This window comes from Lissotriton helveticus, chromosome 12, assembly GCF_964261635.1.
Source record: "Lissotriton helveticus chromosome 12, aLisHel1.1, whole genome shotgun sequence".
Taxonomy (NCBI): domain Eukaryota; kingdom Metazoa; phylum Chordata; class Amphibia; order Caudata; family Salamandridae; genus Lissotriton; species Lissotriton helveticus.
In genome coordinates, this window is record NC_136073.1 from 273358973 (window position 1) to 273386309 (window position 27337).

Genomic DNA, 27337 nt, shown 5'->3' on the forward strand with positions numbered 1-27337 from the left:
CCTGACCAATCCATCAGTAGAGCATTCCCCTGCGTCCCTGGCCGGTGGAACCTGGACGCGAAGGCGTGGCATTTGGAGTTTTCGTCGTCTGCAAACAAGTCTATGGTTGGACGACCCCAGCAACGAAAAAGCTCTTCTACTACTTCGTCGTTTATCACCCAGTCTGGCTGATCTTCGAAGTGCCTGCTGAGTGAGTCTGCTTTTACGTTCAACTCGCCTGGAAGGTGCACTGCCACTATTGTGAGGCCTCGAGAGAGGAGCCAATGCCAGATTGTCTGAGCCTCTCGAGAAAGTGGGCGAGATCTTGTGCCTCCTTGTTTGTTCAGATAGAACATGGTTGTCGTATTGTCCGTCTGAACTAGGACTGAGTTGGACTCTATCGCTGGAAAAAAAGCTTTGAGAGCCAGGAATACCGCTCTGAGTTCCAGCATATTGATGTGGTATGTCTGCTCCTGCGCAGACCACTGGCCTTGAATTTGAAGCGGACCCATGTGCGCTCCCCAGCCTTGCAGAGAGGCATCCGTCACTATAGACTGGGTTGGAAGAGGTTGGTGAAACCGTACCCCCACCAGCAAATTCTTTCTCCGTGTCCACCATTTGATGGCATCTTTCGTCGCTTGGGAAAGCGTGATACGATCTTCCCAAAGCCCTGTCGCCTGGTCCCACTGATCCTCCAGAGCCTGCTGTAGAGGACGCATTCTCAGCCTGGCGTTTGGGATGAGAAAGATGCAGGATGCCATGGAACCCAGCAGGGATGCTACTTGCCGGGCTGTTGGGAGCCGAGATTCTAGCAGGATTCCACATTTCTGACTCATGGAAAAAAGTCTCTCCTCCGAAGGAAACGCTTTTCCCACTTTTGTGTCCAGAACGGAGCCTAGGTAGTGGATTGACTGTGTAGGCCGCTGGACTGACTTCTCCAGGTTCACATGGAGGCCGAGCCTGTGCAACTGGAGCAGACACAGATGTAGATCGTGCTTTACCTGTACAGAAGATGGACCTTTTAGGAGCCAGTCGTCCAGGTATGGGTAGATGAAGAGTCCCCTCTTGTGAAGAAAAGCCGCCACCACTGCCATGCATTTGGTGAAGACTCGTGGTGCGGACTGGAGACCGAAGGGTAGGACTTTGTACTGGTAGTGTTTGTTCCCTACGACAAACCTCAAGTACTTGCGATGTTGTTGAGCAATAGGGATGTGAAAGTACGCATCTTGCAGGTCCACCGAACACATCCAATCTCCGACTTGAAGATGTGGGCATATTTGGTGAAGCGCTAACATGCGGAACTTTTCTCTGATGATGAACTTGTTTAAAAGTCGCAGATCGAGTATTGGTCTGAACTTGTCCTCCTGATCTTTTTTGGGGACAAGAAAATATCTGGAGTAAACTCCCTTTCCTCTTGAGCGAGAGGAACCTCCTCTATCGCTCTCTTTTGCAGTAGTACTTTTACCTCTCTTCGGAGCAAGGTTAGTTGGTGAGGGTAAGCGCTCTTTGGAGGGGTGTTCTTCGGAGGCGCACGGAAACGTAGCCTGTATCCATTGCGCAGTATATTCAGCACCCACTGATCCTTTGTGATGCTGACCCACTCTGCCAGGTGTTGTGAAGCACTTCCTCCCACTGGAGTGGGTAACGGCGCCAGAGGAAGCCACTGCTCAGGCCTTTCCTCCTCTTGTGGTGTTAGAGGATTGTTGGTGACCTCCTCTACCTCTGCCGGGTTTACCTCGAAACTGGGATTTCCCTTGGTTCTTATTTTGGGACCACTGAGGGGTTTGAACCCTCTGTTGAGCCCCTCTCCCCCTGTTGGTCTTGAAGCGGCGCTTGAATTCTTTTTTCTTCTCCAAGCCCACCGCTTTCACTGTGTCCAGTTCCGTCTTCATTCGGGTCATTTCCTCATCAGCATGTTCCCCGAAGAGAGCGGAACCCGAAAAGGGGAGATTAAGGATGCGATGCTGAGCATCCGGCTTCAGGCCTGTAAGGCGCAACCATGCCGACCTCCTGGCACAAACCCCATGTGAATAGGAATGCGCCGCAAGGACAGCACCATCCGCAGCCGTGCTTATCATCTGATTCGCCACCAGACATCCTTCAGTCACAGTCTCTTCAAAATCCTGCTGGTCTTCCTTTGGCAGCTTCGATTTGAACCTTTCCATAGAGTCCCATAAGGCTCTGTCGTATCGACCCAGAAGCGCAGCCGCACTAGAAACCTTAAGAGTGGAAGCAGCTGAGTTGCAAACCTTGCGACCCCAGGAGTCTTGAGATTTGCTGTCCTTGTCTGGTGGGACTGAAGAAGAACCGGCAACTGCGTGTGTCTTCCTCGCCGCTGCCACAATTACAGAGTCTGCTGGAGGGTCAGATTTTACAAAAACCGGGTCAGAAGAGGCCGGTTTGTATTTCTTCTGAATGCGGGCTGGCACCGCTCTGATAGCCGCCGGAGTTAGGAAAACCTCATTGACAGGATCCATAATCCCCGGGACTAATGGCAGCAGAGGACGGGAGATCGCTTTTTTGTGTAAAGTCTAAAAAATGACTGTCGTTGTAACCTGAGGGACAGACATTTCAATGCTCAGCTTCTGAGCTCCTCTTTGCAAGACATCTAAATATGTGCCAATGTCATCCACTGGGGAGGATCTGGACGTAGGACTGTCCGTCAATGTAGGGGAGTAGTCCCTCTTGGAAGACCTGGTAGAAGAGGTAGATGAAGTAGACGGAGTTCGTCGACGTCTACGGTGAGCACTGTGCCTCCTCTCTCGTGATCTTTTTGAACGCTCCTCCCGTCTAGGAGAGCGAGATCTGACCCGATCTTCTGAATGAGGTTCTTTCCTGGGAGATCGGGACCTTCTGGGAGATCTGGTTGGTGTTCTCACAGGAGATGTGCGCCTGGGAGGACTACGCTTGTCCATCTCCTCTACCAGATCCTGAAGAGGAGACCTGTGCTGTGGGCTGGCATATTCTTGCATACGTTTTGTAGCCCCAGAATCTCTCCAATGGTCCAAAGACCTGTACCATCTAGGTGAAAGTCTGATTCGCCCCGTAGAAGGGTCTGGCCGACGCTCAGGAGATTTGCGCACAGGACTTCTGGACTTCGAAGATGTAGTTGAGGAGCCAGAAGACCGTGAAGTGGAATGACGGGAAGCTGACTCCGTTACCATAACCACATCTGAAAACCTCGACGTCGAGCGATCTTCCCTCGCCGTCGAGTGCCTTCGGGGAGTCGGCGGGTCAAACAATCTTGACTTTGACTGACTCTGCGAGGATTTATGGTCTCTCGACGTCGAGTGGCGATGAACAGCCGCCGACGGAGTTCCCTGTCTCGATGTCGAACGGCGATGACCGGCCGCCAACGGAGTTCCCTGTCTCGACGTCGAACGGCGATGACCGGCCGTCGACGGAGCCCTCTCTCTCGACGTCGACTGAGGATGTCCAGTCGTCGACGGAGGTCTTTCTCTCGACGTCGAACGACGATGTCCAGCCGTCGACGGAGGTATTTCTCTCGACGTCGAACGACGATGTCCAGTCGTCGATGGAGCTCTCTGCCTCGACGTCGAACGGTGATAACCAGCCGTCGACGGAGTCCTCTGCCTCGACGTCGAATGTCTGTGCGATGACGGCGGAGGGGTATTGGACACCCTCGACGCCGAGAGCTGACGAGACACCGACGGAGACTGCCTCCTCGACGCCGATCGACGTTTTCCTGTCGACGGCGGAGGGGTCTTGGTCCTCGACGCCGAACGTCGTTTCTTTGACGACGGCGGAGGGGGTCACACTTCTCGACGCCGGTCGTCGCCTGGATGACGACGGCGGAGGGGTGACCTCCCTCGACGCCGGTCGTCGCCTGGTTGACGATGGCGGAGGGGTCTTGGATCTCGACGCCGACCGTCGCCCGGTTGACGGCGGCGGAGTCCCCTTCCTCGACGCCGGAGGGGATTTCAACGATGGAACTGGATCCTTCGACGTCGTCGACGTACCTGGTCTTCTTTTCGACGGCGAGCCCGCCGTCGAAGGTAGTTTAGAAGAGAGATGATCCACCGGTGGTTCTTTTCTCAGCGCCGAGCCCGACGCTGAAGGTGAAGGGAGTGAAGACTTCTTTCTGGAAGATGTATGAGCCTTCTTGGAGCCCTTCTTCACCGGAGATCTTCCTCTTGATGACCTGTGAGCCAGGCCATAAATACGAATCCTCTCCCTGTCTTTGAGAGTTCTTCCTGACAGGTGTTCACAATGAAGACAGGTGCCTGGATCATGATTTTCAGGCAGACACAGGATACAGACGTCGTGGTTGTCTGATTTGGCCTTCTTGTTGCCACAAGAAGGACATTTGTCAAAGAGTGAAGGCATTCTCAGGAGAAAATGTTCACAAAACTGACTAAAAAAGACAGTATCTTACTTGACTAGATGTTAAATGTCAAGTAAGAGCAAAAAGTTGTTAAAAGAGTGAATTTTTCTGTCAAAAAACAGAAAATTAGTGGAGCTGTGTAACCAGGGTCCTTCTCTGAAGGAGCCAGAAAGAACAACTGACCTAACTGTCACCCCTGAGGCATGATGGGATACTGGGGGTCATGGGTGCCTTAAAGGCACGGTGTCAGTTTATTGCTATGCAGCTACAGGTTAGCTTTTCAGTCTTTTTAGACTGTGTGTTTGCAATGCAGCCTGGGAGCTCTCTATGCTTCCAGTGAGTTATGAGAATTTCTACTGCTTTCTGAGCATTAAAACAGTTTCTAAAACAAACTTGGTGTTGTTTTCTCATGTTTCTAATGCTTATTACTCATGTATGGTGGAAATTCTTTACAGCATATTTCAGCTCTGTGGCTGCTATTGCATGTTTTTATATATATATATATATATATATATATATATATATATATATATATATATATATATATATATATATATATATGTGGGGCACATATAATATAGTGTTTCCGGGGTCCCGCACATGGGCGGGAATATTCTAATGCTTATGACTATTGATGAGGATCCCCTGGAAGAGAACCATTGTTTCTTTGCTCCCCACGCCACCCCAATTTGGACCAATTATATACAAATCAGTCTTGACCCTGCTACCCATAGGAAAAAAAGTCCAGCCCAACTGCTAGGCCAGTCCTTCCTGGACTGGAAAGAAGCCTCATCGGACCGGTTTCAGGGTATCACCCATCATCAGCCTAAATCCAGTGGCACGGCTAGCATGCCATTGGATTGAAGTTAACCTGGCTGTTGAGGAGCGATACCTCGAAACTAGTCCCAGGATGCCTGTTTCCAGTCCAGGGAGGACCTGGCCTGGCAGTTCTGGCAGGACTGTTCCTGTGGGAGCAAGGTGACGTCTGATTTGCATAAGACTGGGTCCAACCTGGAATGGCATGGTGAACACAAATAAAACGACAAATTTAAGCCTAGATCTCTGTACGGGGGTAAATGTTTGACAATTTTCAGCATTCCGTCCATCACTTTTTTCTGTTGCTATAATTTTATAGACGTATCACACTACTAAATAGTGATGAGATTTTCTTTGGAATCCTTGCTAGGAGTGTCGTATGGTGTATCGGCCTCTTTCTGAGTACATGTTAAGTTAGCATGGCTTGTTCGAAGTTTAAACGCCATTTTTCATTTTGCTGCTTCTGCACACGACACTGCTTGGCTGTTTTTACTGAGTTAGCTTTCACGAAGGTCTATACATGAGAAAAGGTTTGTTTTTCGACATCTCTAGACATACATCGTGTCCCCAGTCTGTACAGTGAGTGCTAAGCCGCCAAGGTTATCATAACGTGCGAGCCTGCTTATCGGCGTGTCCATGTAACACATTCTAGACACAACAATTTGGCAGCTGCAAGCCAAGTAGGATTCTGGCGCCTTTATCATAGCACACTTGCCAGAATTGCACACACTTGGAAGATTCCAGGCATGCAGAGAGACTAACCGGTCCTGATGTAATTTACACTTACTGAGCGGACAGGTAAATGGGGTCTCCCTAAGTAAGCTCAAGAGACCTTCTATAGTTTTATAATACGTAGTTTCTAGATAGGGAGGGTGCTTTAAATAGGCGTTTTTCATCACCTGTTTTCACTATCATGGTAACATGATTCATCCTTTTGTATTTTATGGAATTGTAACCATGCTGCCCATATTATTATTATCCATATGTATGCTGATGTTGATTAAAATACTGCGCTTGAGATCACGTCGTTAAAATAAACAATTTAACCTTACCGTGTCTCTATTTTACTTGTTGTGGACTGGTATGAGCGTATAGCAAAAGAGTGTTCTCACTTCCCACCATTCCTGAGATGGTCCTAAGTCGCATGTTCTAGGTTGTCTAAACATTGGTTTCTTTGCTGTAGGACGAAGAGCTAATGTGACACTGGTTGCTAGTCTGGTAGGGGATTTTGGGTAGTAAGGTGAGTTTTGGCACACCCTAATTCACTGATGTCCTAAGACTCTGTGCACAGTTCTGTGCTTGCGCAGAATCCCTATTACAGGAGATCTGATATTATAACTGAAGACTTGATTCACAAAGATCAACAGGGCTTCATCCTGGGGAGACAAATCTAAAAACAGACCCAATTATTAATTTGAGCTATCGACTTGGTAGAACAAACTCAGACTCCACTAGAGATAAGCTCTGTTAATGGTTTTAAAACCTTCAAAAGGGACAACTGGCTGAACTTATTGGCAATAATAAATTTGTTCGGTATTAACCCTTTGCATGAGCGGCACATTTTTGCGCTTTGCGGGCAATTTACATAGTGGGCGGGATTCGGACGGCCCCCGGCCGTCGTGAACACATGCCCACCGTGACTCATGACGGCCGGGGGCCGCCATGAGCATGCGAGGGGTTAAAGGGGACTTTGCCAGAACTATTCAGATTCTATAGAAGGCTCCCATAGCAAGTCTTAATAAAGGGAAACTCTGGCAACCAGTTTCAGCATAGGAAGATGAAAAGATTATTAAACAGAATCAATCACATAACCAGGGCTTTTGGGGTATATGTTTAAGGAAGAAAATCTGAAATTCTGAAATAGAATATGAACTGTAATGACCATCGAACAAACCAGGACATTAGATATCTAGGCATAAACATAAATCAGAAAGCTTCAGATATCGCAACAATGAACCTTGATAGGAGGAGACTGGTAAATGCCTTAAACAATGGGATAATATTCCACTAACAATATATGAAAGCTTGAATCTTCTCAAAATGTCGATTGTTGAAAATCAACTTACACTTTTAACTAAATTCTGCTAAGCTTCGATATGAAAGCTCTAGGAAAACAACTACGTAAAATCAATAGTTTTATTTGGAGATCAAAATAGAAATGGTGTCGTGGAAAAAGCTAAGCAAGGAACAGATTACAGGCAGATTCAGTCTCCCAACTTTCAGCCCAGTTTCCCTGTTTAGACAACTATTGTGTCTGTCATCCCGAGGTATGCATATTAATGGATACGTTTAATATCTCCTAACTCTTGGTTGACGAATTGATTAATCATCAACTTCTTGATTCTTTCAGACAGCAAATTTTAACGCTGCGCTGCAATTACCGTCCGTTAATCCAAGGTCAATATTTGTTTTTCCTTGAGACCACCATAAAAGTAAGCCTACTTCACTTCGTAATTTAGTCTGTTAACACATTAATGTGTTTAGGTAATTGTTTTCCTTGATACCCCTGCACACTCCTTTGGGCTCTGCACAAATGTGATTTTTCAACATGGTGTTGTTTATTTGTAACTTTCACCTTTGCCCTCCTCTCACACGGTCCGTCTCTAGTTTAATTGATTGAATTGTTTTTAATAAAATGAAATATGATAATATAATAAATTGTTATATTTGTTTAGGGTTATATATCTGGCATTACACCTTGTGTCCTGAAGATGGTCTAATGGACTGAAGCCACTGAGACCGAAACGTCGACATTTCCGCCAACTCCAAGAATTTTTTTTATTTAAACCATATTTATTGATCACAGGATAATATTGGTTTTGTTACTTTTAGGAGCTGACGTTTGGTTATGAATTGTGTGTTCAAATTCATTTGTACATCTTTTCCATAACTTTCTTTGCTGACATCTATTGTATTGATTTGTACCCTTCTCTATGTTTTATCAGATAAATTTCTTCTTCTGACTAGGATCTTCCGTGTGCTTTGCTTTTCTTTTGTGCTTTGTGAATCATATATATTGTTTTTGGTTGTCTTGTTGGACACCGTGGAGTCTGACTATATTGCATTGACTCACAAGTTACGTTTGAATTATAACTACTCTGTGAATTAAGTGAAATCCCTTGTAGACTCCCCCCTACTTGATCAATTTCATTGCCCAAGCCTACAAGGGTATATTGGGTTTGCCAAATCCTCTGAAGTTCCTGTTTAATGTCATGGAACCTTATACTGTCGATGACATCAGCTCAGGCTCTGCAATTGACAGCACCGACATTAAAGGGCATTTAATCATCAATGTAAAGTAAACGCTTAACATGAGCTATGATGTTAAGACCTACTTTAAGGATGAAATCCATAAAATAAAAACGGTAGTTAAATGCCTTCAATAGGACAAGAAGAGACTTGGTAGTCACACTTTCCTTTAGCTCCCACCCACCCGTGAAATAATGTCTTTACAACAGGGAAGCGATTACCTTGCATTACATGTATAGAGATAAAGTTCACGTTTGAGCTTCAAATCACAGCAAGAGAAATTACATTAAAAAGGACCAAGGTTAAGCTACATGATCAGTCCTCACAATTGTGCAATGTGATGCATTCACAAGTGATATTGTAGAGAAGAGTGAAGAGTAAGTATGCCTATTTTCAAACCAGACAAATGTGCCATAAAAATGAAACTCTAAAGAACAAGAAAGCCAAGGAGTTGCTTAAAATACTGTAGAAATGGCCTGGCATGCGTCACCCGAAGCCCAATCACGATAGATGCATTTAAGCCACAAAGAAAGATTTTACCTCACAACCTGCCTACACCCCAAGATTATAGACCTCATACACCCTGACGAATCTGGCTTTGTTGCAAGATTAATCAGAGGCATTTTTGTTAAAATATCATCAAAAGAATTTCTCTGTGCAAAATATATAACACAAACTATTAACAACAACTGTGGGCAAAAGGTCACTGTGACAAAAAAAAATGCCTCGGAATATTCCCAGGTTGGCGCTAAATCCAAAGTGAAGGTAGGAACTTCCTGTCTCACCCGGAATCCACAGTTAGCCCTGCGAAATGCCCTAGACCGGTTCTTTGGCTCAAGAGTGGGCAGAAACATATCAGCAATATTAAGGATGAGTCTGACATTATTCCAATTGATTAGCCGTGATGTTTTCTAATCATACTAAAGGTACCACACATTTAAAGAAATTCCTTGTTGTTTATCCTAAGGTATTTTTAACATATTTCCTGATCTGGATACTTGTAATATCCATGATTAGATCATAGCTAAGAACTCCCTCACACGTAAGGTGGAATCAACCCTCATAGTACCATCTTACCAGGGTGGGATGGCCAATAATGAAATAGGTCACATTACGTGGGCGAGACCAACTCATCCAATAATAATGGCTTTTTTTCGGAGTCCTAGGTAGAAAATCAGTTTGCCCTGTATAGACAGTCCACTGTACCTTTTGCGTATGGTTAACCATACCTCAGTGAAAGCTAACTCTAGGAGGTCCCATGGACACCTACGTCCTAGAGAAAGGCTGCCCTATATAGCTCCCTGATCACAGCATTAGCCCTGAGAGTCTGGGATAACAAAAGGAATACAAAATGGTTTATCCATATTCCCCTCCCCATGCACACCCCTACAGGGCAATACAGACTTCTCCCCTAGTCAAAACAGATGGGACTTCCAAGACTGTGGGAAATTTTGTAGAACACTGAAAGATATGCTTGAAGGAGGACAAACAGAAACTTTTCGACCAACTTACAGATCAATTCTGGCTCCAGGTAAAGGACTGCATTATGTATTTCCTGGTACAAAATTGGGTCCTTCAGCCACATATATGAAAGGCAGCGACATGAGACCTCACCCCATTTGTAAAACACTTCCTTAACCATCATAGTGAAACGAGTAAATTCCAGTTATTGAACAAATTACCACCAAGTGAGCGTCTACCCTTACAAGATGCATGGGAAGAAAGAGGACGACCGATAGGAGAATATAATTACCTGAGAGTTACCATTGATAGCCACATTGGCAGTAAAAAAACTCTTCGGAAAATACTATACCAATGTAACTACATCACCATCAAATTAAATGTCATGGGACACTCTCAAGGTGCTAAATGCTGGAGACAATGTGGGGGACTGGGCTCACTCACCCATGAATTCTGGTCCAGTCCAAAACTTCAGCCCTACTTGCAGTCTGTCCTCAAAACAATCGAAGAGGTATAAAGGACACACGTGGCACGTTGCAGAGAGATCATCCTGGCTGGATTCCCCCTCAGAAGAAATATACTCCGTGTATGATAGGAAAAACAAATTTATCTCCCACCTACTAGTAGAAGGAAAGCATTGTATACAGTCACTCTGGGATTCGAACGGGGTACCTAGGGATGGTGCTTAGTTGGGCAGTCTGGTGGATCCCAGCACTGGAGAAAATCTCAAAAACTACCCAGGAAGAAGGAGAGATGGCTGCAATCCCTACACACTGTAGAAGAATCCCACCAGAAACTGTATGCCACTAAGAAGGATACTTGAAACTGAAATGAGACCAACTGTCAATTGACTATTCTTGTACTCATAATTAATTGTCAGGCCAGGCCCAGCAGTCAACCCCTCGCCGTTGATGGCCAAAGGCCTTGTGCAACTGTGTTGGCCGCAGACGTATCGTAATAAAATCTGATTTTACATTAAAAAAAAAAAAGATTCACTGAAAAAATAAAGGTTGAAGTGGAGTTATACTTAGGCCTTCTATTTTTACAAAACTACAGTTTTATTAACAGAAAACACAGAAATTCACCAGTTGTACATAACTGATATAGGTATGACTTGCACCGCTATGATGCACTGCTTATGACCTCCCATATTACATCACTGATGGCATCTGAAATCTACGGCGGTGCAAGTTATATTCATGTCAGTTATGTAGAACTGGTGAGATTGAGTGCTTTTTTTGGTTTGAACACTGTAGTTCTTGCATTATTAGTTTACCTACGTATAACCCCACTTTAACCTTTATTTTTAAAGTACATTTCTAAGATTTATGTTAATGTTAAATTGAAATCTTCTTATTTACGTATACCTTTAGCCATACATATGCCATTTGATGTCCGTTAGGCTGTACATAAGCAGGGTGATTTTTTTAGATGCCTTGCCTTTTTACCACCCACAGCCTATGACGTCAGGTGCATATGCTTAGCAATAAATGCTAATCCTTTTCTTCGGATCTGGGCGCTGTCATTTGCTACTGGGAAGTATAGAGGGTACTATCATACTGGTGTCCTGTGGCCAATTATAGAATTCACAGTAACTAGATAACCACATTATACCCTTTTGTCATATGGCTCATCAAGTACCAGAGTGGGTAAGAGTTGAGCAGTCAAAGTTTACTTTAAGAAGTTGTAGGGTATAGCATGAAGGAGCAAATAACACAATGAATTCAGTACCCAATGAGTGCTATGACATCAAAAAAGAATGTGACTTTATTATTAAGCATGTAATTTTAGAATGTGCACAAAAAAACAGAACCTTTGGGGGGGGCAATACACAACTGATAATGTATATATACGCATTTTACATGCTAGGATTTCCAATAATGCGCAGGCAAATGGCTGATGTTGCTGAGTAAGTGACAGACCAAGTGGGACATTAAAACCAAGATGCTCATGCAATTAGGGATTATTTAGGGAGATGGTCAACGTGGAACTCAGTGAGTAGGTAGTATGGAAATGCTCCACGGTACACTGATAAGAAAAATGTTTCTTGTATGGCTAATAAGTGGTGATGAATACTTGACTGGTATAGGGTCTTACAGAATAGGTGAAGGAGGTGATTTCTGATGTTAACAAGGTTTCATTTAGCAGGAATATTAGAAGGTGACAGCGAATTTAGACAGCCCTTTGATGCGCTAATGAAAGGCAAAGGAGGCTGTTCTAGTAACGTATTAATCCGACACCGTTAAGGTTATTTGATCCCAATCGATTGCATTTTACTCTTCAATGACCCGAGACTTTCAACGGAAAGTAAACTACTATCGGAACAAACTGGATTTAGAAAGGCTCTCAGCATCAGCTAGTAATGTGCAACAGAATTTGGTAACGGTGAGGGAAGTCAGAGGTTGTTAAATGCATATCAGCCAGGAGAGCGCCAGTAAATGACGTTTCAGTGTTAACATTTTTTTAAAATGCTGTGCTTTCTGGCTCATGTTGGTCTTCTTATTTGATTAAGTCCTTATTTCCATCAATGATGAAAACCACTATTTTGGTCAATGTTCCTCTTTACAGCCCACATCCTGCCTAAATATTTATATCAAGCGATTTTCCAATGTTTTAGCTTCATGGGTAGATAAATACCTCCCTGTAGTAATTCACGAGTACCAGAAGGGTTTTGTAGGGAAAGAGCTTAAGCATTGTAGAAAGGAGTACTTACTGCTCCTACTGATAATGTTAGGAGGATAATCAATTTCATACACTTGTCAGAGAGAGAAGAGGAACAAAGGTGTCACTCCTTAAAGTCTACACAGCAAGGTGTGCTGCTTTCAGGTGAAAATGCCACTCTTAAGAAAGCTAAAATAAACAATCTGGGGCAACTGCCTGAATACTGGTCCAAAAGGAACTCTTATGCAAGTTGATCCTGGGGAAGAGAAACAGGTTCCCACTGCTTCCTTTTTTGTTTGCTCCCAATTAGAAGGCCTACATTGCCCTGGCAGATACCATGAACAAGATCATTTACTAACTTCAGAGAGTCACCTCTGCAATTCTTGCAATCCATTTGTTCATTTCTGTCTAAAATACTCTGGAATTCTAACACTAACACCAAATGTTAAAGTATGTAGTGCACTCTGGGCTATTTCGTAGACTGGGCCTAATGGAGTTCCATACATTTTGGACAATCTGTTGTGGCTAAAGTGCCAATAATAGAGAATATAAAAGCTCACTGTCATTGCATTGATGAAGGCCAACCAATTATATTTGTATTTATTTTTTCCATGTCCAGTAACAGAAGAACATAACTTGCAGTAGAGCATAGTATCAATGTCTTCATTACAATTAAGTCAGTGCACATCACATCTGGCTATTTTGACTTACATCTCGTTGGGAGGGAGAGGCATAACGCTTAAATGTTTGTCATTGATCATCAATTCACAATCTAAAACAGTGAACACACAATTTCCCAACTCCATTCCTGGCCAGTGTTTTAAAGCAACCAAACTATGATTGATTAATTAAAATAAATCGGTTCCATAACTTACTGAACAGTCCTAAAAGGTCACTGTACCAGATACTTGAAATCACAGAGATCACTCTCCTAGATTAACTTTATTTATAATCTTGCTGATGGTATAAGCCAGTGGAATGAAGAGAAAAGAGTTCCCTAACATATCTCCAAGCAGGTCTCAGATCCAGTAGGTTAGCATAGGTCTAAGCGATTGAAAAGCAAGGATGGCTCACAGAGGGTGAATGGCAGGTCAAGGTTTGGGACACTTGGAGGATGGGTATGTTGACTTTGTTTATTAATGATGCAAGACTTGTGAGCATTCATCTCCAAATGTACTAAAGAAATACCTCTACTAGCACAAACAAACCATAAGCAATGGAAGAAGAGGGGACACTGTACGTATTAGAGCTGTCTTTGAGCAGGGAATAAAGTCATAATCTAAGGAGACCCCATTTCATCCTGCAAATTAAATTATTTGTATTATGCTGAATGAACAACTCGCTCCTCTCGTGACTTATCTTGGTTAAATTCAGTTATGTTGAGTTAGTCCACAGCTTTGTTTTTATACCTGGGCTACATACGAGTTACATCTGCTTTCAATCTGGAAAAGTAGATGCCTTCTGGTGTTATCTCCTCAAATTATGGTCCTCACTTGTTTGATCCTCAAAATGGCAAGAAAGCATTGACCTTTTCCCACGAAGCCATGTGTGATTTGATCAGCCCAGATGTTTATTTGAACTAGTTACATGCAACTGTTATCTTACTCTTTCATTAACAGTCCCGATCTGGTTTGTCCTGCACAGCTTCCCATATTCCTTGCTATACTTTGCACACAGCTGATCTGCCACCTGCAATAAATAAATAAAAACTTAGCATAGCTTTACATTTTTTTAAAAAGGTACCACTTTCCTCCCCAACATCCCTAGTCAACAATTTATCCAGATATATTCTAAGCATGCCGTCACTTCAAGATCTAGTGCGTACAAATCACTTGAGGTATGGGCTCGCTATAAAATCACGCACAGTCTCACACACACACATCACATTCCGTAAGACACCCAGCAACCACGGTCTAAACCTAAAGATAAACGTTTGTATAGTAAGTAATTTAACAACCGAATCCAGCTTATTACATTTCAACATGATTTGCAGAAATGATTAACAGAGGACAAGCAGGTTCATTCTCATAGATTAAATGGAGAGATACCAGTCAATATTTTTAAAACATAAATAAAGTCACCGGCGAAGAGTGGTCTTGGAATTCAAAATTGCTTTCAACACGGTAAGTTATAGGGTTTTACTCAACAGATCTCCTTAATTATGTGTTAGTTTATGAACATCTTATTACTTTCAGACTGGTAGGGGCTTAAGTGAACAGACTTCCATGTGTTGCTGAAAACAAAGTATGATTTTCTTTTGTCAGCAATGCTTATTAAAATATAATTCCTACATTTACCATGGCTCGATAGGATTCCTGCTGATATTTTTCCATCAGAAAACTCCGTATGGATCCCCTACATGAATATCATCTCTAATGCAATTGCGGCGGGGGAGGCTATTCTTGCATCCTGGAAGGGTGCAGGGATCTGCCGATTTTTAAGAAAGGGAATCCTAGTATTCCTTCGAATTACTGCCCAATTAGTCTTATAGACAATTTACAAAAGGTTTTTTGTAAATAGGATTGGGGGCATCTTTTAGACTTGTGTGATGAGAAACAAATCGTTTGAACCTGCAGGCAGGCTTCAGATCCAAAACAAGAGCTATTGACCAAGTTTTTAGATTTCTTCTTGTTAGGTGGTAGGGAATGCATGGGGGGGGGGGGGGGGGTTGGGTCACCTTTTCAGGGCATTTATTCATCTTCGTAACCGCATTTGATGTGGTCCCCAGGAAAAAACTGTGGGAGGATCTCTGACGGATGGAGATTCCATCAAACGTACTGCACGTAGTTAGTCTTCTGCACGAGGGAAATTTTGCCAGGGGCCGGTGTGGCACAAACAGAGAACTGACTGAGGCTATTCCAGTTGAAAAGGTGTGTGCCAAGGCAGGGTTTAGGCACCCATGCTTTTTCTTCTATAGATTAACAACTTTGTTAGATATCTGTCAACAAACAGCTAACCCGCTATCTCGAAGACAACAACATCCTGGACCCTTCCCAATCCGGTTTCCGCAGCAACCACAGCACCGAGACCGCCCTCATCGCCTCCACCGACGACATCAAGATCCTGATGGACAAAGGAGAAACAGCCACCCTCATCCTCCTGGACCTATCAGCAGCCTTCGACACAGTCTGCCACCGCACCCTATCAGCATGCCTCCATGACGCCGGAATCCAAGAGAAGGCCCTGGCCTGGACCACGTCCTTCCTCTCCGGCAGAACCCAGACCGTCCGCCTCCCACCCTTCTGCTCAAAAACCACCGAGATCATCTGCGGCGTCCCACAGGGATCCTCCCTCAGCCCGACGCTGTTCAATATCTACATGGCACCGCTCGCCCATGTCGCACGACAACATAACCTCAACATCATCTCCTACGCCGACGACACCCAGCTGATCATATCCCTCACTGAAGACCCCCACACCGCCAAAGCCAACCTCCACAGAGGAATGAAGGCAGTCGCCGACTGGATGAAGGACAGCAGACTGAAGCTGAATTCAGACAAGACGGAGGTCCTCATCCTCGGACCCACCCCATCAGCCTGGGACGACTCCTGGTGGCCCACATCGCTAGGCACAGCCCCGGAACCGCCCGACCACGCACGCAACCTGGGCGTCATCCTCGACTCCGCCCTCTCCATAACCAAGCAAGTCAACGCCGTCTCCGCGTCCTGCTTCAACACCCTTCGAATGCTCCGCAGGATCTTCAAATGGATCCCTCCCGACACGAGAAAAAACGTCACCCAGGCCCTCATCACCAGCAGACTCGACTACGGGAACGCCCTCTATTCAGGAACAACAACCAAGCTCCTGAGACGACTACAACGAATCCAGAACGCCTCGGCACGTCTGATCCTCGACGTCCCCCGGCGCAGCCACATCACACCCCACCTGAGAGGCCTACACTGGCTCCCTGTCAACAAGAGGATCACCTTCAAACTCCTCATCCACGCACACAAAGCACTACACAACACCGGATATCACATACCTCAACGACCGACTCAGTTTCCACACCCCCAACCGCAGCCCCCGCTCTGCCAACCTCGCCCTCGCCACAGTTCCTCGTATCCGGAAAACCACCGCCGGCGGCAGATCCTTCTCCTACCTCGCCGCCAAGACCTGGAACGCTCTCCCTACCAGCCTACGACAGACCCAGGACCTGCTGGCCTTCAGAAGACTTCTCAAGACCTGGCTCTTCGATCAGTAGCAGCCCCCCCCCCCCCAGCGCCTTGAGACCCTCACGGGTATGTAGCGCGCTTTAGAAATGCAGTGATTGATTGATTGATCTGTTGAATTGTGTCAACAATTCTCCCACCCCGGGGGAAACAATAAATCCTGGTGCTTTTCTTCGCTGATTTTGTTGGCCAAAACTAGGAGGGGTTTACAAAACCCGACTGATAGTTTAAACCACTTCTGTTTGGAGCATGACTTTGAAATAAACATCACCGAAAAAAATTGGTGGCATACTCAAGGACAGGTAAGGTGAGGAATGCCATCAGCTTAAGAAAGGAACCACTATAAAAGGGTGGGGAAGTTTCGCTACCTAGAAATCTGGCTGGCAGAATCTGGCTTTTGGGAACCGTAGATTTTAAAAAGCTCCCTGCCATGGAAATCTACAATTCTCAAGCAAGCGGAGTAGCTTTATTCGGAACTGAGCTATGGGGCCATTGCAACTTGGATACAATGAGCGTTGCTTGGAATAATTTTCTTACAGCCCTTACAGGCTAAGGGAGGGGTACCCCATGACTGCCACTACGGTTGAATCTTGGCACTCCTGAAATGGCAAAATTGGCTGCATTGAGACCACTAGTATACTGGGTACGAATTTGGAGGTCAAGTGAATTGTATCATTACAGAGAGAGGATTGTAGGAACTTAATTGTTAAAAGCTACATCCAATCGTGTGTCGTACAAATTATAAAGTTTTATATATCGCGAACATGACCCACGGGGGTATCAGAGCGCTTTACAGTACACTGTTATCACACTTTATACATACAATCGGAAATCACATACAATACAAAAGAGGTAGACATTGGTGCTTGGATATAATCGGTGGCAAATAGTCAGAGAGTTAAAGTTTTAGGGTGTTAATTTGTGAAAAAAGGTTTCCATGAGAATGCTGCTGCTTGTATGGAGCAACAAACCCATATGGGTAGCTTAACTAAATCTTTCCTACTACATGAACCTGTCAGCAAACTCAAGAAATTTTTAGATTTTGTCTGGCCATAGCACGTATATTGTTTTTAGTTCAGATACGGGACCCTCCCTTTTGCAGCTTTCACTTTATCTTGAATCTGAATCCCGACATCATTTCTTTTGCCATTATGTTGTAGAAACTATGGCAGATTTGTTGTTCTTTTGACCTTTGTATGCCAAAGCTATAAGCAAGTGGATAGTCCACCTATGCCGTACCTTGAGATTAATGGAAAGAGGACAAACATTCAAGATTTGTTAAAGGGACACCCAACCAGTATTTGTAGTAGCGGTGTCACTTTCTGCATGCAGTTTGGCAAAAGTTATTACATAATATGATGAAATAACATTTTATGGGTCTTATTTTTGATGCACTTTGTGCAAATGAACCTTATTTAAACGTGGTAACCAACTCTAACCACCACTTTCTCCTAGTTAGATTCAGGATAAATCAGTTACATTTTCTCCTCGCAGATCCCCCGGGATGGAGAAGAGTGGAAGATCTGGGCGTTTGTTCTTGTGATAACTTCTCCACCCAGGATACATTGCATTTTGTTTTATTCTGCGATCATTTTTTATATAGTCGGAGAGGTTTTATTCTCCCAATTCTAAAAGATGAGGGATTTTTACAAGCGAAACCAGCGCTTGTCCAATGTATGGGAAATTTTTAATATAGCGAGTTTCCTCACTGCAGCAGTTAGGATAAGGAGGAAAAATGTGAGAGTAATCTCCATGATCTAGTTTACATAAATACATTTTTTAATAATCAGGTTTTAAAGTTGCATTTTAAAGTGTTTGTTTATCTTGTGTATGTAACCTGTGCAATATCTTTGTTAACAAATGTCACATTCATTTTAATATTTTTGTATAGAATGCTTTTATGGTTTTAATTAACCGAATAAAGTACTTTGACTGACTATTTGTAGTTGCTGTGTCACTTTCTGCGTGCAGTTTGGCAAATTAGGCAAAAGTTATTACATAATATGATGAAATAACATTTTATGGGTCTTATTTTTGATGCACTTTATACTTATAAGGGCTTTTTTTAATTAAATGTTTCTATTTCTGCTAGTAATTATGTGTGAATTAGGTGTTAATTGTTATTGGGATTTTTAATCTATAAAGTTTTTATGATATTGATGATAAAATTGTATTTTGATCTATCAATAAAATTCAAAATTCCTAAATTTATCAGATCGCAGTCACAGATACCTTGTATACAAGCACCCATGAGGATGATCAAACATGCAAGACAATTCACCAGACATATCATAAATTGATATGTTGAGTTGAACTCGTAAAGTACTCAATTTAGTATCCTGCAATACTTCAGAACAGTCACAATCCCTCACCCGATACAAGTAGGATTCCAACTATTGTAATGATATACAACGCTATAACTTGCAAATGCTTGCAAAGATTACAGGAGTAAAACCTATAAACCAAACCAGGATTGGGTAAGTACAATGCATAAAGAAACAATATCCTGGTAGGTAAGGATGTGTAGGCAATTAATTAAGCATGCATACAGCATTACTCGAATAGACAGAAGGAGAAAAACAATAATTTCAGGAAAAGATAGTTATTCATCTTTATATTCAAAAAATTCAAGGTCGGAACAAGTACAGTTTAGAAACAGCACTGCAAAGTTAATTAGGGACAACCAAATAGTACTCGGTGCAGAAGTGATTGTGGTGAGAATAGCGACGCAAGTGGAAGGGTGAACAGCAAGAACGGCGCACTGTGACAAAGTGCAAATTATTTACAGTGAGTGGCTCCAAGGTGAATGACAACGTGGTATCACTATATACATATACATATACATATGAGTGAATCGGCGTACCGTCTCTGAATCGATCCAGACGTAACTGTTACGTCTGGATCGATTCAGAGACGGTACGCCGATTCACTCAGGCATCGTGCTAACTAATACGGCGGATCCGAGACAGACGCCTTAAGCACTGCTTGATTCAGTGCCCCCGTACATATCTCGGATTCCTTGATCCAGGTGAACCGGACCATCCAATAGGCCGCATAAACCTCCAACGACTAGTGGACTTGCCGGTCGCACAGTTCCAAGCACGCCCTAACCAGACAACCCTGTCCTGATGATGATCCGAACTTAGAAGGATTGAAACGCCGTCGACCAAACAGCTTAATCCACATGCGTACTCCTCTATTGTGGCTCAACCTTTAATTGAAAAATACTGTATATAGTGATACCACGTTGTCATTCACCTTGGAGCCACTCACTGTAAATAATTTGCACTTTGTCACAGTGCGCCGTTCTTGCTGTTCACCCTTCCACTTGCGTCGCTATTCTCACCACAATCACTTCTGCACCGAGTACTATTTGGTTGTCCCTAATTAACTTTGCAGTGCTGTTTCTAAACTGTACTTGTTCCGACCTTGAACTTTTTGAATATAAAGATGAATAACTATCTTTTCCTGAAATTATTGTTTTTCTCCTTCTGTCTATTCGAGTAATGCTGTATGCATGCTTAATTAATTGCCTACACATCCTTACCTACCAGGATATTGTTTCTTTATGCATAACTTGCAAATGATCATCCTTTTATCCTCCCTCCATGACACGGCCTCTACAAAACTCTATGAGTTCTAAATAAATAAGAGAGATGGTAAGGATCTCGTTACAAGTTAATTAAAAGAGAACTGTTGCATTGCACAGGAGGTATCAACATTAACCTGTGCCCTCTATCACAGGTATTGAATAATCTATGTTGTGTTGAACAGTCTAGTAAAGCAGTAGGTCATAAATACAAGTCTATTCAGTAGTTTAGAGATTATTTTTTTCTTAAATCAATGATCTTAGCCATTGTAAGAGTTCACAATGATGGTGGTGTGTTAGTCTTTCCTCTTATGTTATACATCTTTGCCTTATTGTGAAAAAAAGGGATACAATAATTACCACAAAATATGTTACTTTTCCTTGCTTAGCTATTAAAAGATTATTCGTATAACTTATCACACAAAAAACATGATATATGATCAAAGATTTACTGGTCGGACATAGCGAGCATTCAACTCAGGGAACATTTACATTCAGAAGTTCTAAAAATATTTGAAGCAGCCTACTCCAGTTCATACACCACTAGAAAACTACTGATGCCTACCTATTAACATTTTATCTTGATGAAAAAGCACTGGTGTAGACAGATGACATTTATAGACTGCTTTTGGTGTAACTGCTAAACCTAGTAGAAGTAAAGACTGCTATTTACTCCTCTGCAAACAGCAGAGCTCCAGGCTCAGATGGCCTGACCGCCAATTCTATAATTAGTTTTAAGAACTGCAGGCCCCACATCTCTTGGAGCTATATGCAGAATCTTTGGAAACAGGCAGACTTTACCCCTGCAGCTAGAGAAACTAATCATTACATTGTTAAAAGTCCAATAAGGATGCCAGATTAAATTCTTCCTATTGCCTTCTCTATTGCCTGAATCTTGATATTAGCCAGGATCAGATCCACCAGACTTCCTCACTGATGGATAAACTTGCCCTGCCAAAGCAGGAGGAATGTTTCCCCTGCAGATTAATACTGTATAATCTTGTTCATGGTTTGGATTAATGCACCAAATCAGACCTTCTATTAGTGAAGTCTCGTCCTTTCTAGACAGCAAGAAGGCCTTTGGTTCCTTGGAATTGGCCTTAAGATTTACAATCCTAAGTAGGATGTGGATGAGGTGGGGCACAACTTACTATCCTTGACCAAACTCCCATGTGTGGTGCCTGTGGGGATGGTATAGGTTAGCTGCTGTATGTCGAAGAAACTCACCATCCGTAAAGGAATGAGCCAGGGAAGTCCCTACTTAAACTGATGCTCATGTAAAGTTCGCGCTATATAAAACTTCAACAACAACAAAAAAAATCACAATACCAATGGAGCCACTGGAGTCCTGGCTGAGGGCCCATCTTTCTAATAGGGGATTGCTGTTTCCAATAAGGAAACTCAAGTCTAGTTATATACAGACAAGGCTATGCTTCTCATCAAACACCAGAGACTAACTTCATCTCAGTGATCCAAGAGGTCCTTAGATTAGGTGCACACTCAGTATACAAACTTAAGTGGCGTAAATGCGAGATTCTGCCACCCTCTCCTGTAATCCTGCTGAAATTGTGCAAGGGACTAGTTCCATCGTCTATATACATAGGGACAGACACCATGATAGTGAGTGATTATGGACCAGTCATGATACACTTTACGATGCAAATAGACTGCTGGACAAAGTTACCATTAACAAATGCAAGCACAACAGCAACCATCAAAAAGGTTACACCGCCCAAAGTTTTGAATCTATTCATCACCATTCCAATACCTCCCAATAACGCTTTCTTCAAGCCTGAAAACACTGCTGACTAAATGGATTGATTATGAGTTAGTGAGCAACACCTGCTGAGCTAGCTGAGCTTAGGAAAAAGGAGGTTTTCCATGCCGCATATTTCTGATATTTTTGGTACCACACACAACAACATATGCCTCACTTGAATACTGAGAGAGATCAGGTTGAAGAATATACCTTACAATAAATAAGTGAAAGATAAATAATTTCTATAGGGCAGCAGCTGCCTATGGAGAGGTATGTGGTGCTCTTGTAAGAAATAAGAGGCAACTGAATAACAAAAATGAACTGCTGAAGAAATAGGCTTTCAACATCCTTTTATGACAAGACTGATCCTACAAACACCTGTGCCAAACGTTCATATACAAATGGTCTGTAATATGGTATCACATGGCATGCTGCATGTGGAAGGTCAAGTCTTGACAAATAATGCTACTTTTTCCGCCACTAACTAAGTACTCCCAATCACCACCTAAAAATACTTTTTCACTCTGGAACAATTAGAATGGGGAGCGGGGACATACAACTTTGCCAATAGACTGCAACACTGAAAATATTAACATACTGTAAGCTGAGGAAGATTATGCGCTCCATTTACCCTACGCATCCCACTGACCCAAGCAACATTATGTTTATTATGCAGGTTGAGTAATTTCTGGCATTTCAATTATTACACGACCACCACATAGCGTAGTTGAGATTTAATTTAGGTAAAAATCCTATTGTGAAAAATCAGGAACAAACAAAGCGAGCAGCTGTTGCCCACGTCATGCTAGTTTGTGAGATTTTCTTTAGCGTGAAATGTATAGTTACATAAACACTGGACATAAGGATGCATTTCATCCTTGAAATTATCACAAAATACCAGATCTGCATTTTGTGCAACAAAAGCGTAATTTCATGTAATGTTGGGGCAATTTGGGTAAATTCGACATAAAAAACAAAATGCACGTTTCGGACAGGTTTAATGAACCCACTGAATTTGTGCATCCAATACACATCACATCAACGCTAAATACTCAAAAGGGCGTATCCAAATTTTACAGTTGGCTGTTGCCTATACATACCTGGATGCTTGATCCAGTGTGCCGGGCATGGGAAACCAACCGAGGATTATTCATTACTGATAAATGTTGGACATTTCATTGTTTCCCAAATTAACTGATTTCTCCGAACTACAGGCATAAATTACCATATTATAAATTCCTTACCAAGATATACTACACTTCTGTTTGATTTTACTTTAAGCGTGGCCTGTTGCAAGTGTCCATGCATGTATGTTATGTTAAGTTACCAGATGTGTAAAGCACATGGCTGCCCCAACAACGGGGCGTCCCAGCACTAATTCCAGATTGACCAGACGAGGCAGGAGTCTAGGGCGGGTGAATTATGCCTGGAAAAGCCAGATCTTTACTGCCTTCGTTAATGGCCCGTGGTTCTGAATGCTCCTGATGGTACCTGGGAGGGCATTCCAGAGGGCAGAAGCTAGGACACGGAAAGGCAGACTCCTGCCCGGGCTCTTCTGACATGGAGGACACATGCCAGATGTTGATCTGAAGAGCACAGCGAGCAGCTAGAAACGAAAGGAATAAGTACATTGGATAGAATGGAGGAGCTTGAGCATACAGAATTCTGCATGAAATGCACTGGGTCTTAAAGTGGATTCTCTTCTCCACCGGAAGCCAAAGGAGTGTACGTATAAAGTTGGAGACTGAGCAGGATTTGGGATGGGCGAATAGAATCCAGGCCGGGCATTTTGCGCCCTCTGAAGACGATTAATCCCTGCTTTATTGGCACCCAAGTACAGAGAATACAGTAATCCAGGCTAGAAAGTATGGTACACTGGATAATAATTTGGCATGTTTGGGCATCAAAGAACCCAAGCAGTGGCTCAAGTCCATGTAAGAGTCTGAAACAGACACCAGCCACTGATTTTGTCTGTGCTTGAAAGGACAGAGTACAGTCGACACAGACACCCAGATTTTTTACGGTCTCCCTAGGCGGTGGGGGCCCAACCCAGAATGCCACCAGCAATCGCTCCATAAGAATCTCAGATTTGTTAGTGTTCAGCTATAAGCAGTTGGCCGCCATCTAGTCTGTGATGGCCACCATGTCATCCTGGAACTTAACCATCATTTGGTCCGAGTTCTTTGGCAGAGAGATCATGAGTGGAGTATCATCAGCATAGAAGACCAGGGAGAGGCCCCTATTTTTTGCAACCACTTCTAGGGGTTGTATGTACAAAATAACGTAGAGCTCAAAGCTGATCCCTGCAGCACCCCATGACATACGGAATGTATCTGAGAACTGTAGGGGAGGGAGACGACTTGGAAGGACCTTTCCGATAGAAATTATGTAAACCAGCTTAGAGCGCCACCTCCAATACCCATCTCCTGTAAACGTTGCAGCAGAATATGATGCAATACAGTGTTTAAAGTGGTGCGGAGGTCAAGGATGATCAGACCCGAGGTATTGCACTTATCCAGGGCGCTCCGCAGGTGTTCTGTGACCACCAGCAGGGCGGACTAAGTTGCTGTGACGGGGTGTGAAGCCATTCTGCGAGGAGTCCAGAATTTCACTGCAATCCACGAATACGGTTAGCATAGAGTTGATGTAAGACTCTGATTTTAGCCACAAAGGGAAGTAATGACATGGGGCAAAAGTATTCTGGCTTGGAGTCATCGGGGTCAGGATTTTTAGAAATGGGATAGATAACCTTGGCGCGTTTCCACGAAACGGTTACTGCTGGGGTAGAAAGTTCTGGAACTGATCCGGTTTACGTGGGTAAGCTGGTGATCCCAATTTAATTTTGTTGCAAAGGTATTTAATACCTCATGGGATAGTGCCGGGAAAGAGATTAATAAGGGACCAAAGAGGCTGGACAGAGCCTTAAGACCTTTGTTGACAATAGTTGGGGGGGAGGAGGGGTTCTAAGATCTTTTAGCAGGGGGAAAATGCTATTGGGCGTATTGCTGCCGTTTTAATTTTTATCTGCGAAGTAATAAGCTCTCAATTTATTAATAGATTTATGATAGGCCTTAACAGCTGAGCGGTATTGTGTCTTGAGGGCGGGGTCATAGTGGCATCTCCAAGCGTGCTTCAATACCTTGCAGTAATTTCTCATCTGGGTCAGCGTCTTGTTGAACCACGGACTGGCCGGTGTTCTGCGGCTGTAAGTGTATTTTGCGGGAATACATTTGTCAAGAGTATGTGTAACCCTTCACGCAGAAGGCTGTTTGCTACTTCTATATCAATAGGAAGTTGAGGGATCTGTGGATGTAGGATTTCAGAATAGGATTAGGGTGGACGCCTGATGATAGGCCTTTACCCTGCAATGTCATGGAATTTAGAAAGTGGTCTGACCAGGCCCTGGGGATCAGATAACAAACTTTTAAAGAAGGTATATTAGTGAATACAGGGTCTAAGAGGTGTAATGCTGAGGACGCACTGCATTGACAGGCTGCAAGATCTGCCAAAAAGTTAGCGATCTCATAGTCTTGGCTGGCCTCAAGGTGGAGGTTGAGAGCCCCACGATATTGAAGTTAGCGGACTTGGTCGCCAGAATGCCGACCAAGTTCGTTGGCCCTACTCTAAAAATAATTGACAGACCGGGGGGCAATAAATGAGCAATCCTGATAGGGTAAAGTTGCAGTTTAGATTAATTTTGAAGAGGGCACTTTCAGAGTCAGCAATAGTCTCACTAATAAAACTACAGGAGTAGCTGGTTTTAAAGATGACCGCAATGCCTCCTCCTCTACTGACAGTTCTATTACGTTTCTTCATAGTATAGCCCTGCGGTAGAGCCAGCAGTGGCTCAGCCTCCGTGTCAGGGGTAAGCCAGGTCTCTGTTAAAAAGAGAATATCAGGTATCGCATCTTGTATCAAAACAAAACCTTCTGCATAGTGTTTTATTAGTGAGCGGCAATTTAGGCTTAGGAATTTACTCTTTCAGCAAGGTATGCTGACTTTATACATCTGTCTTGGCATTGCCTTGGAGTTCAGGATTTTGGGACAAGGGTGTGTGTTGGGGAGGTCATTGGTACGAAATCCAAAATCCTTCAAACTCATATTGAACTTAATGCGATTATGACCTTGATGGGGTAAGCTGGGAATGTTTCGGAGTAAGTCATGGGCTGATGAAGATCGTATTTTTACTGGCAAAACGCTGCGCAGCAATGCCATGGTTGAGAGGACTCCCTCCTAGACTCAATGGCTGGCTAGTCAATGCAGCATTTTGCAACAAAACAGTGGAGCTTTAATCCTCCCGTTAACGTCTCACAGCTTGCCCAAGGAACATTTGGAGACTAATATGGACGTACCTTTCAAAACTGGATACAACCACTTAACTACAAATCTTTAGAGAAATGAAAAAGTAAAATACCTATATTTGAGTGGAAGCCATGTGGTGCACTTATGTTTACAGTCCGTTACACTCTAGACATTGAACAGTGCTATGTGGAAAATAAACAGATTTGGAACTTAGCCGTTAGGTTAAAGAAACGCAATGCACAGTCAAGGTACACATACTGCTGCATTGTTCTATTAAGAGCCAAGTTGATGCGTTTTAGTGCACCTAGTATATATCATGCTGTGCTGTTAATTTTTTTGTAATGATTAAGAATACAATAAATAATTTAAAAAATACTATTACCCAAGTGTGGAAGGTGTGCTTGAAGCATCAAACGGCTACTTCTGTTGCTTCTGCAAAACCTTTTGAGAGGCAGGCAGATCAGCCAGTTTCTGAACAGAGGGAACCATAACCAGCCACAACCAACTGTTTGCAAGATACAGGGCCCTAAAGCAGAGTAACCACAGGGAACCTACTTTCAGCATCTAGTCCTTTGCACAACACAAACACTGTCCCTCGTGGAAAAGTGACTTTCAAGACCAGCTGGAGCTACCACTGGATCCAGTGCATTGTGAACAATCACCGGATCACAATTTTATCATGAGTAGAAAACTTTGACCTTGGGACCAATATACCTCAAGAAATAAGAAAGCTCCCTTTTATGGGTTGACCATCGCCATTAAAGTTTAGGTAGTCTGTTTTGGACTTTAGGAAATCTGCGCCAAGTTTCCTCGACTCAGGGCAAGTGAAATGCCCTCCCTTGCACCAAAGATCACCAACACACTACAGGCCTTGGAGGGACCTTCATTAGGAATCATCTCCTTTGTGGCCACTTTTATGACTTAGATTTTAAATGAGGGGTGAAATCCAGCCTCACTCTGCGGAGTTTAGTGGCCAACCCAAAAGTGGGTGTTAACATTTCTCACTC

General features: G+C 43.4%; 1 protein-coding gene across 2 annotated transcripts in view; it reads right to left on the minus strand.

Moving 5' to 3' along the window:
- Positions 1-27337, minus strand: part of IST1 (IST1 factor associated with ESCRT-III) — a 128777-nt gene that overhangs the window by 73449 nt on the left and 27991 nt on the right. For both annotated transcript variants that reach the window (XM_078669678.1, XM_078669679.1), the window contains exon 5: positions 14117-14200. In XM_078669678.1, the coding sequence (XP_078525804.1) occupies positions 14117-14200 (84 nt within the window). The remainder of the gene's footprint in view (positions 1-14116; positions 14201-27337) is intronic.